Genomic DNA, 12,290 nt, shown 5'->3' with positions numbered 1-12,290 from the left:
ATTTTTCTTCAACTTACTATTTTGGTGTTAAATGCAGTTAGTATTAAATTTCAAAATTAAAAAAAAAAAGTTTAATAGTTTCAAGTCTACTCGAGCTTAATAAACGAGTAAGGTCACTAAACTCAATAAATGAGGTAATTGCGAGCCAAGTTTGAATTTGGCTCAAACTTGACAAAATTTAAACAAAACTCAGCACTTTAAATTTGAGTTCGAGCTCAATAAAAGTTTAATAAATTAAATTTGAGCAGTTTAAAATTTATTTTACACTCTCATTATTATTCTCAAAATTAAGGATTTGTTTTATTTATCTATTAATTGATATTGAATATCTAATGATTGATTGTAACTAATATATAATAAGCGTCAAAATAATATTTAATTATTATTATTAATATATAAAATAATTATTAAAAATATATATTATATAATTTATTTTTTATTAAAATAAATATATAATTATTAATTTATTATATAACGTATACGAGAATTAAAAATATGATTATTTTTTCTTATCAAAAAATATAATTATTTTTTATGTAATACATATTTTTTTTTTATCATATAAGAATGGATATCATAACTAAATTATTATTTATAATACTTTATATTTGTCTATATATTAATTTTTATAATTATAAATAATTTGTTGATATAAAAAAATAATTTAGGATACAAAATTTTATAATTAATAAATTTTAAAAGAATAATATAATCTAAATAAAAAATATAAAATCAGCTATCAATTAACGAGATAAAAACATTTATTAAAATCAATACAAATGAGATTTACTTTTTATATTATAAGAAAAATTTATATTTTTATGAGAGAAAACATTATTTTCGTGTGTATCGAAGTATTATATATATATATATATATTCCCACTAACAAATATTTATAGATTCACCTAATTCTAACTACTTGCTGATATTTCAGTAATTAAATTATTATATCACTATTTTCAAATGCCTTCTTTTATTGTTAAAGTTAAAAAATTAGCAAGAACGAGTTATAATTAAGTTTGGTGCCGTTTGCTTTGTTGCTATGCCTATCTTTTAATAAAGCCCATACTGCGCCGCCCACGTGAGAATGGTTGATTCTATTTTTGTCAATCCTTCGTCGTTTTTATTTATCCTTTTTCTACGGATTGATAGATGTTTTTGTCTTTTTTTTTTTTTTTTTTTTCTTTGAATAAAGATTAGAAGCTGTAAGATGGCTTTATTTCAAAATCATTAGATTCTAATACTAGTATATATTGTCGTTCTGATAAAAAAAAAAAAGAATATATTGTCGTTTTGGGCAAAGCATGTTCGTTAAACTTTGTACATAATGGTCAAGATATGTCATGGCATTACTCCTAAAGTTTTGGCTTTTAAAGATCCATTTTTCTTTCTGTTCTTTAGTTCCTTACAGCTCGAAAGGCCAAAATCTTCACCTTTTCCAATTTCGCACCCACTCCTAAAAAGGCATGAAAATGCTCCACAAAACGGCAACGGATAAAAGGACCCCACCGTGTAGCATCTATCTCAAAGTTAAATGCCATGACGTTTCGATTTGTGATTGGTCCGCATGGGGTTGATTTTTTTTACAATAAGGTGTTTGTCGATGTTTTATTTGTTGGGTAATTAATTAATTGGAGAATTATGATAATTGGAGAGCTTTAATTATACTTTAATGTCATATTAGAGCTTTCTCATCCACTCAATTAGATTTCAACTGTAAAACATAGTTATTGGGTTAGCAAACAAACATAATATAGATAATAATCATTACATGATTGCGCAAGCCCTTACAGCCTGGCTTTGTTACCCTTTTGCGTGATAATGGAGCTTTTAAAGTTTTGCAACATGCCATTAATTATTGTATTTATAATTATTTTTTATAGCACACTCGTACGTATATATTATTTAATTCAATTATTATTTAAGTTTATTTGAAATAAAATAAGAATTAATTTGGTTAATGGAAATCAATAATATAATTAACAAATTGAAATTATTTAATACAAAAATCTAGAATCCGTCCGACATAGAATTTAAATTGTTGTTAAAAGAAACTTAAATATATTAACTGAAAATCATTAAAAATTATTTTAACTTAAAGTTGATATAATTATAATTATTATTTTAATATTTTTATGATTAAAATTTATTAAATTTAATTTTAAATTAATTTTTAATACTCTTTAATTAATATATCTAAAAATATAATTTTTTCAACGATAATTCTAACAGTAATATTAAACAGACCCTTACTTGAATTACTGAAACTGAAGTTTTAAAAATATGAATTAAAATTAAAACATTTCATATCTCTTCTTGAATTAGACTAGAGTCGGTATATCTTTTTTAATTTAAAGCTAAATTTCTTAAAAAAAAAATTAATTAATACGATTTTTAAATTATGCTCATACATAAACACTAAGCACTATACTTATATCACAAAATTCACTATATAATCACATTAATAATAAAAAATATAAATCAATCACAGATTAAAAGTACACTTTATTTGCAGAAGTAAATGCTCCAAAAATTTGTTGAAATTGATAGTTTTTTATTCATGATTTCTTGAGCAGAGAGAGAACGCCAACCTTTTTTCCTTAAAATTTTTTTGTTGCTTTTCATTCAGAGAAAAAGCACTCAAAAACTCTTTCTTTTAACACAAAATATATGTGTTTTTAATATGGAACTGCATGCCGCGGTTACATGCAAAATGTTGGTAACCTTCCCTCCAGAAATCTCCTCTTTTTGGTCTTCTCTTTAATGGCCACTCCTTGATAAATTTTCAATGAATAAATTCTTAGATATGTATTTATTAATAGATTTTAAATTTTTGTAATTTTTTTAATCTCTTTTAATGAAGTTTTTATTTATTTTTATTGTTGAATGGAGTGATACTGTCCCAAAGTAATCACTTTAAATATTTAGGCTCAGTTCTTCAAGTAGATGGGAGATGTGAGGAGGATGTTAGTCATAGGATTAAAGCCGGATGGTTGAAGTGGAAATGTGTCACGGGAGTTTTATGTGATCGTAAGATTCCCAATAAATTGAAAGTAAAATTTTACCGTACAGCTATACGACCGGCTATGTTATATGGTAGTGAGTGTTGGGTACTGAAAGAGTCGTATGCATCTAAGATAAGAGTTGCAGATATGAGAATATTAAGGTGGATGAGTGGCCATACTAGACTAGATAAAGTCCGTAATGAGAGTATTAGAGAAAAAGTAGGAGTGGTGCTAATTGAAGATAAGTTGAGAGAAGGGAGATTGAGGTGGTTTGGTCATGTGAAGCGTAGACATACGGAGGCTCCAGTTAGACAAGTAAAGCACATTAGGTTAGAGGATAGAAAGAAAAAAAGGGGTAGACCTAAATTGATTTGGAGGAGAGTAGTATAACATGACCTAGAAACATTACACATTTATGAGTATTTAACCCAAAATCGTTCAGAGTGGAGAAAGCGAATCCATATAGCCGACCCCAAATTTTTGGGATAAAGGCTTAGTTGAGTTGAGCTGAGTTATTGATTTTTTTTTTAAATTATTCTACAAAATGCATATATAGCCTTTTTTTTCAATAAGAGATCCAAATATGATGCTTATCTAATGACACTCATAAAAAAATTAGAGTAAAAAATTGGAGCATGCAATTCACTTATTGGTAAATTTAAATGTTTTATCAACATTATTAATTTTTATAAATTTTTTATATTAATAAGTTTTATTTATGTAAAAATATAACATGTTAATTTATATTTTTTATTTTATTTATAATTAGTGAAATATTTTTTGTTTTTATATAAAAGAAAAACCTCTCAATTTTAGGGATCACACCCGAATTAACCACTCCGTAAAATTAAACATTGTGAAGCCCAATGCAGTCGTCCATGTCCAAGAAACCATGTTTTTTTTTTTTCAATCTCTCTTAGATGCTTGATACGTTTAAGACTTCAGAATTTTCGGGTCCATTAAAAGAGCCCACTTGGCCCAAAAATTGGATCCATTAATACGGTTGGCCGTTAGGCCTTAATTCTAAACGGTCCAATTTGATATGGAAGAACCCCGCGATTACGTGGCGGGAATTAGTGGACGCATAAGAGCCTAAAGGCCCCAATTTCAAAATTTTTAACTTTTCAAAAAAGATTCTTTCTCCTATGCGCCACAATTATTATTACAATGTTTTGATGACTTTAACTTGTTTTTTATTCACCATGACCCTTTGAGTTTTCGTTATTATTTTTAAATATACCCATAATCTATGTTATCCAATCAAGTCCTCAAGCTTTTCTACCTTCCTTTTCTAAAGTTATTGCACTTAATACAAACAAGATCTTGTATAATAATCATAATACGGCAGAAAGTATTGGAAGAATTTTGGGTAATATTAAATTAAAATTTGAATTTTTTTATAAAATTAAAATTAAAAAACAATAATAAAATAATTTTAAAATTGAGATGGTGAATAAATTTTAGCCCATTTATTTTCAAACACAATTAGAAAAGTACTTGTGATTAGTAAAATCATAACATAATTATAAGTCTTTCATGCACACAATGGTTCAATTTTGGGGTCAAGGCATAAATATTATATAATTGATTGCCCCTACTATAATTTAAAAGAAGTAGAGGCATCATTCTTAAATTAAAGACAAAATGACGGTGCATCACGGGAGGGATCCAATAAAGTAAAAATAGAAACGGGATACGCACAATTTCCGTATTTCTTTCTCAGCTTCGTTCTCAGTTTTCCTTCACAATCCACCAAAATATCAACGAAACGACTCCGTTTCGAAGAGACAGACAAACACAAGGAACTTCACTCGCAGATTCGATGTTATGTCGAATAGGTTCACGCGCGACTCTATTTGCACACGTTTTGTCATTTGGGTTCGTGGTTTCTAAATGGAGCGAGTATCGTAAACAGTCGAATGAACCAGTGAGGAATTAAGGATAAAACATTAATTAAGGATAAATTTGTTTTAAATATGATTAATTGATTATCCAGAGAGGAAAAAATTTTCGATTTTATATTTATCACCTCGACCCCTTTGTTCAGACAAAAATAATTTTCCATCCCTTTTCAACTTCCCTCCCTCTTGGCTTCCTTTGGAGGGAAAAAAAACCACCGAAACCAAAACCCTTAAACCAATTTCTCTGTCTAAATCTAGGGTTTTTGATTGTCCAACTTCAGTGTCTTCTCTTTTCTTTAATTTGTCAGCTTAATGGATCTGTTTCTGTTTATGTCATTTAATTCGTGAGCTGAAGTTACTTTGAATTCAACTTCTGATCTGTTCATGGTCGATTTTGATCAAGGCAAGCAATTTGTTCAGCTTAAATTGGCTTTTCTCTTTCAGCTCAAGATAGCTTTCTATGATATTTATGGTTCTTTATTGTGCTTTTGCTACATGCGTCTTGTATGATTTTAGTTTACTGGGATGCATTTTACCTGTTTAAATGCTCCATTTTGAATATGGCTTTGCTGGGGTTCTATATGCTGTGGATTTTTTTTTTTTAATTTTTTATGCTTGAGGTGTTAGAAATGGAAGCCGATTAGGGTTTCAGCTTTTGTTTTCTGCTTGGTTGTTGCTTGCATTTTACTTAGTTGCCCCACTCGGTTCCCAAACTGGTTCTCATCAGTGATAGCCATTCAACTTGGGGGGAGGGGGTAATTTGAATACCACGTTAAATTTATTTTTTTCTTTTGCTTGATATGTCGGGTAAAGAATTTGTGTCATGCTGATTTTTAGTTTCTTTGAGTTAGAATTCAATGGGCAGAAGGAAATAAAGTTTATCTACTTTAGTATGTTTGCAAAAACTCAGGTTGTGTTTGTATATGGAATTTGAAATTCAAGGATTCCAATTTAAACTCTTAATTCAAATTCCATGAGTCAAGATTGTACTTTTGACCATTTATGAATGTAACAAATCAATTATAGCCCATGTGTTATAGACCGCTCTCAAGTAATTTAAACCCAAAAAATTTCGAGTTCTTCCATTTCACATCCTTCAAAATAAAAAAAGCAGCCTTGGTGATTAGTTAGGAGTTCGTTTGAATATTATCCATGAGGGAAGCTTTTTTTTTTTTTTAATAAGTTTTGAGTCAGCAGTTTTATTTTGAGCAATGATTTTGCTTTCTTCAGCTAGTATATTTTAACAGTGGTGAAGCCTAACATACATTTGCTGATGTTCATTGTCAACTTTACTAGGGATAGTTGCTGTACTGTCAACAATCTGCTAGTTCTTAAATCATGGGGAGATATATCTACTCTTCCAATTTTATGTTGCATCGTACATTAAAAAAAATGTGTTAGTGTTTTGAAATTATAATCCATTAATGATTATTTCCCCCACTGGCCCTGCTATTTCTATAAATTTTTTAATTTTAAAGAATTGCCCTCATTCAATCAGTTTAACTCCTCCAGTGTCGATATAAAATTGTCATGTATAATTTATGTTTTTTTGAAATTGCCTCTAAATTTTAAGCATGTCTCCATTTACATTAGTAGTTATAATTTTTTAGTGCACCAACATAAATGTATGTGTATTGACTCTACTAAATTTTAAATATGCCTCCATTTAAATCAAATAATTATAATTTTTTGATATATTAATATATGTGTGTGTGCATTGTCTCCAATGAAAAATTTTTCTGGATCTGCCACTGGACTTGTGTGTAGTCATCGAGTGTTGTTTAATTGAATATGATTTTGAATACAGGACACTCTGGCCAGGACTGTATCTGCAAGTTTTGGATTGCTTTGCTGAAGGAAAGCTAGAAGGAATCTCCTTCTGGAGTTCGTAAAGTTTTCCTGTGGAAATGCAAACCAAGAAAAGAATTGCTGGAAGGACTACTTCAAGAGAACTCATCAGTTCCAGGATTTCAAGAACTCAGAAGAAAGCTCCTGATAATGTACAAGCTAACCAAAAGAAAGTCACTGAGATAATTACATCTTCAGCTAGAAAGCAGAAATGTGGTATGTTGCCTTCTTCCTAATGGTGTATGTACGAATCTTCCTGAGCTTGCAGTGGTTTTCGAGAATTAACCATTGTTGGGGTTATCTTATCCTTTCATTGAAAAATATTTTACTTTAAATGTTAACATAAATAAACTGGCCCACAAATTTCTCATGCTAGACTTGTTTGCTGTTTCATTCTGAAATGCATGACAGTATCAGCATGAAACATGGTAGCGGGTAAAATTAACTTCTAAATGAATCTAACAATGTGATGCAATACAGTTTGTCATAATGAAATGTAATTTACACATTATCATATCCCTAAGCTTATTCAACCTACTGCAACACATGTGGTTATTTATATTTGAGGTGATCTTGTGTTGATTAATCTTCTTCTTTTCTTTTCTTTTCCTTTTTTTTTTTTAATTTTTTTTATTCCACACTTTTCACCTCCCTCCCTCAACTCCCTTGTTCACCCTTGATTCCCCCAGTTGTTTATATTAGTACTTTTACCAGAACATTGGTATCTCAACTATCCCATGCTTCACCATTATTTCGGACATGCTTTGTTCTTTATTTCTTAAAAGACATTAAATTTGCTGATAAAGGTTATATCCTTTCATTTACACATTGAATTGTGATTGCTTTCTTTCATTTTTGTATAGCTTACCTGTTTGGCTCCATTTATTTTGTAGAAATTGTTTCCAAGAAATCATTTTCCATATTTTCTAGTGTTTTGACACCAACGAAAATTGATTAACAGAATCTTTTCATAGCTAATTGAAAACCGACCATTTTGAAGAAAAATAATTTAAGCTTTTGAAATGGGAAGTAATTTTCGAGATTTTCACAAACTTGTAAAAATAGGAGAAATCTCTTGCCATCATAGGCCACTGGTGCCCTCATTGATCACTAATGGTAATTACAATTTATTTCTTTTTTTTATAATGTTCTCTCATATTTTACTATAATAGAAAATATGAAGTGTGCAAGTCCAAAAATTTTAATGGTATTATGCACTGAAATAAATTAATATTTTCTAATATACTCCAAACAGTGAAAAATGATTTCTAACTATTTTTACTATTGCCATCAAACAACAAAAAATAAGCCATTTTCTTAGAAATGAATTTTCATGGACAATTATTTTATGAGAAACAAATGGAGCTTTTATGTCATGGTTACATCAAGTTTCATCTCACCTTGTCAGCTGACTCAGTTCACACATTAGGGTTTTGAGGGGGAGATTTTAATATCTTTGAAGTCAGCATTATGCATTTTTATAACTGTTAAACTTCTTATTTACTAGTTTAATATAAAAATAGATATGAAATTAGTTTATTTTCTTCTGCTTCTATAACTGAGCAGGTAGTCTTCAAAAGAAAAATGAGGAGCCTGTTGCTGCTACAAAATTGAATACTACATACAGCTCAGGGCATAATGAGACATCTAATGCTGCGTCTTTGTGTGATCATGAGGTAATTGTCTGGCTGCACAACCACAACCTCAACCCCTGTGCAGTGATTTTTTCTTTGGGTTTGTCAATGTGTTCATACCATTTGATATGCTCGCCATTATTTTGTTATCATATTTCATAGGAGATTTATAATAGCGTCAGGACATGTGATACATCTAAAGAACAAACAAAGTAGAACTCTTTATGTTAGGGCCATTAAGATTTTGTTGTATGTTTTCTTAATTTGTATCACAGGGTTGTAATGAGGAACCTTGTATATTCTCTCCTGCTTTTCGCGTATCTAAAATTGCTGGAGGGGAAATTGCCAATGGAGGTACGTGGATATATTAGACCTTTTTGTTAGTAAAGCTATCACCTATGTGTATTTGTATAATGTTTCTGCTATCTCATTCCTTTTGCTTATCATGGTTTTTATTTCTGCTGTTTAGTCAATTTCATTACATTGTTTCGAAGTGGGGACCAGAAATTACACCAGGAGGGTAGAACATGCTACTCAGAAGTTGATATGCAGGATTGCCATGTTACTCAAAACAATTTAGAATCTACTTCAGGAGACGATGAAAAGGAGACATGCCCTAATTACATAGGAGATGATCCAAACACATCATCCACAATGTTTTCTGTAGATACAAATACTGTGAATTCTCCTTCTAATGTAGATTCAGAAGGAGCTGGCCTTTCGTCTGAAGTGTCAGCTATATATCTTGCTATGAAGAACTCAAAATTGGAATGTGTTGATGAGTATGATCAAGATTGCATGTCAACTAAGGAGGATGATGATTATGAGGAATATGATGATTTTGATCCATACTTATTCATAAAGAACTTGCCTGAGTTGTCATCAGTTGTTCCCACATTTCGGCCAATGCTGCTACCTAAACAAACACGAAGTTGCCCTCCTATTACTCTTGTTTTGGACTTGGATGGTTAGTAAGGAATTCCAGTTTCTTAGAAATCCCCAAACATGTTTATCATATAAGTCGTTTCATTTGCTGGTTTTTCAATTATTTTATATGAACTAGATGTGCCTTTACATGTTACATCAGGCTCCTTCAGTTGCTCGTTTTAATATGTTTGGCCAGTTCATGGTTCTTTTGTACTCATGGAAAAGTTGCAGAAAACTGTTCTTTTTTTTTTTTTTTTTAACTCATGCAGTCTGCATTTTATCTTTTGATTGCACAGTTGTGACATGGATGTTTTGCCATTAATTTACCTTATTTGTATCTGTTGATGGTCTTCAAACTTCAGAGATCTTAATTGTAATTTTGATTTTGGCAGAGACTTTGGTGCACTCCACACTAGAACTTTGTGATGATGCAGACTTCACATTTCCTGTGAACTTTAACCTTCAGGAGCATACAGTCTATGTTCGATGTCGTCCTTACCTCAAAGATTTTATGGAGAAAGTTTCCACACTTTTTGAGATCATTATATTTACAGCTAGTCAAAGTATTTATGCAGAGCAGCTTCTAAATGTGCTTGATCCAAAGAGGAAGATATTCCGCCATCGTGTTTACCGTGAATCTTGTGTTTTTGTGGAGGGGAATTACCTCAAGGATTTGTCAGTTCTTGGCCGCGATTTGGCACATGTTGTTATAATTGACAATTCTCCTCAGGTATCTATTGAGAATTCCTCATTGTTACTGATTTTATGTGAGTTTTTCTTCTGTTATCATTAGGAGACTTGGAGTGTTCAAGAAACTTGCATGACTAGTATTGGTATATTAGACTTGATTTGGTTGTATTGCATTCCCTTTTTATGTGATAGGGCTTTTTCTGGCTGACTGCAGTTGGTATACAATTGATGGGAGTTATCTTCATGGCATGAAAATAATTTATGTTACAGTTAATTGAAGAACTTCACCCACAATTTTTGGGATGGGATGTCATTATTACTTCCAACTTGTTGAGCTGACCATGAACATGCTGTGAAACTTAAAACGTGGGACTTGTTGAGAAAGTACTGTAATAACAAAAATTATCGAATTGGTTTTTTCTATATCCATGACAGAGGCATTAGTAGGAACCATGCTTGTGCACTTAAAAAGGCAACCATTTGATTCTTACCTAGTGTATTTATGTGAAAAGTAATCAAGAATTTCAATTCTCAAAAAGTTGGTGGTTTTCTTTTTCTTCTCAGGCATTTGGGTTCCAAGTGGACAATGGTATACCAATTCAGAGCTGGTTTGATGATCGTTCAGATAAAGAATTGCTTTTACTGATTCCATTTTTGGAGAGCTTAGTCGGGGTTGAAGATGTGAGGCCACTGATTGTTAAGAAATACAATCTTCGAGGCAAAATTGCTGCGGCTGCTTATCCTTCTTTAAATTCAAATAGAGGAGATCCCTTGGAAAGGTGAGCCTCAATGTGAATTGGAAGTTTGAATCTGGACTTGTTTCTCTCCTGTACTATTATACAATTTAATTTGAGGGAACCCCTCTATCTTTGCAGAGGATGTCCTTAGAATACTTTTAAGATTCAAACTGGAAATGTGATTCTAACTAGTAACTACATAGAGGGAAGAATGTGTCTTCGGTTGTAGAGTGCTTAACAGTCGAAACCTTTGCTACAATGAAGAGGACATGTGAAAGTGCGTTATAGGTAATGCAATGAGGTTAGCTTGGAATAAAAAACTTCTTAGTGGTTGAATATACGTGTACTCATGTACTGTTATGAGTTTGAAGGTGATGAAATTTGTTCCTTAGAGAGATCTATTTAAACAATTTAGGGTTATTTATACTTGATTAAAATAATTTATGGGCGACAACTAAAAAGGGCAATTTCATTGGTTACTCGTAGTTATATAGGTCCAAATGCTGGAAACAGGTGGTTTTGCTTTCCTGCAGGTATAGGGAGCCCAAGTCTCTTCTGACGAGTGATGTTCAACAACTAATGAATCAACCAAACCAACAATCCAACCTCATTGCTTTTACTTCAGTTTGGCTTGGCGTGGTTTAAACTTTAAACTCTCAAGAGTAACGTAGTTTGAACTGAATCTTCTTGATTATTTCCAAATATTTCTGATGGAAACATTTTAGATAAAATTCTGGTTATACTGCATTTGACGGTATTTCAATTAGAGTGAATATTAATTGAAAAAATGAAAAATCACGAAGCTATGCTTCGTTCCATGGCATGCTAAAAGCTGATTGGATCAGTGAGGTGAGCTTCTCTGGAAATACAAAGTGGATTTTGCAATATGAAGCTTGTTTGAGAATTGGGTATTGGAGATGAATTTAATACGGAGTCGTTTTCATGGCCCTGATGAAAAGATGGGAGGTCTAGTTCCATTTCAAGCGTTATGGCTTCGGCTCACTGGGTGCCTGGTCTTCTTTTAGAGCCCCTTTTTGAAGTGAAAATTAGTGTACCTATTATCCCGTTCATGCTACGAAATGTTTCGCAAGTCGTATTAACATTTTTTTACAGCCGCTGATTTCAAATTGCTTAATTACAACCGAAAAAAAAAACATTTTTATAAAATTTAATTCAATTGTTTCAATATTAACGATTTAAGTTAAATTGGATTAATTAATTGTAATTTTATTAAATTAGTTAAAATTTAATTTTAATTTTACTTATTTGATTAAATTTAGACTTATTTAAATCAATATAATAATCACACATTATATAAAATCATGATTAATTCTTTTACCCAAAATTATGATTTATTAATTTTTCATTAATAGTGTATATATACTTGTGTTATGTGGAATTTTTTTTTTGTTACGTGAAAGTTGTCAAAGATGGCCGTGTGGTAATTAGAAAAAATTTATGTTCATGGCTAGCCATCACTCTTTTTATGATCAAATTAACCCAACTTTTTGTCTTATAAAATGACAAAACTATCCAACAATTCCTCAC

General features: G+C 30.9%; 1 protein-coding gene across 2 annotated transcripts; it reads left to right on the top strand.

Moving 5' to 3' along the window:
- The first annotated feature begins 5,000 nt into the window (after positions 1-5,000).
- On the top strand, positions 5,001-11,133 carry LOC110638144 (uncharacterized). Of its 2 annotated transcripts, none has more exons than XM_021788594.2 (7): positions 5,001-5,309; positions 6,714-6,970; positions 8,321-8,430; positions 8,664-8,742; positions 8,858-9,355; positions 9,708-10,045; positions 10,570-11,133. In XM_021788594.2, exons 2-7 carry the CDS (start codon positions 6,814-6,816, stop codon positions 10,786-10,788), a joined length of 1,401 nt encoding a protein of 466 aa, XP_021644286.2. In that variant the 5' UTR covers positions 5,001-5,309; positions 6,714-6,813; the 3' UTR covers positions 10,789-11,133. The 2 variants fall into 2 exon arrangements, with proteins under 2 accessions (XP_021644286.2, XP_021644285.2); XM_021788593.2 differs by having other exon boundaries at positions 5,002-5,309; positions 8,318-8,430.
- The last annotated feature ends 1,157 nt before the right edge of the window (positions 11,134-12,290 follow it).

This window comes from Hevea brasiliensis, chromosome 7 (assembly GCF_030052815.1).
Source record: "Hevea brasiliensis isolate MT/VB/25A 57/8 chromosome 7, ASM3005281v1, whole genome shotgun sequence".
In the NCBI taxonomy this organism is placed as follows: domain Eukaryota; kingdom Viridiplantae; phylum Streptophyta; class Magnoliopsida; order Malpighiales; family Euphorbiaceae; genus Hevea; species Hevea brasiliensis.
This window is presented reverse-complemented; position numbering and strand designations above follow the sequence as displayed.

Coding starts and splice junctions, on each gene's coding strand:
- LOC110638144 (XM_021788593.2), top strand. CDS start 6,814: ATGCAAACCAAGAAAAGAATTGCTGGAAGGACTACTTCAAGAGAACTC. Junction 6,971..8,317: donor AGCTAGAAAGCAGAAATGTG/GTATGTTGCCTT, acceptor TCTATAACTGAG/CAGGTAGTCTTCAAAAGAAA. Junction 8,431..8,663: donor CGTCTTTGTGTGATCATGAG/GTAATTGTCTGG, acceptor TTTGTATCACAG/GGTTGTAATGAGGAACCTTG.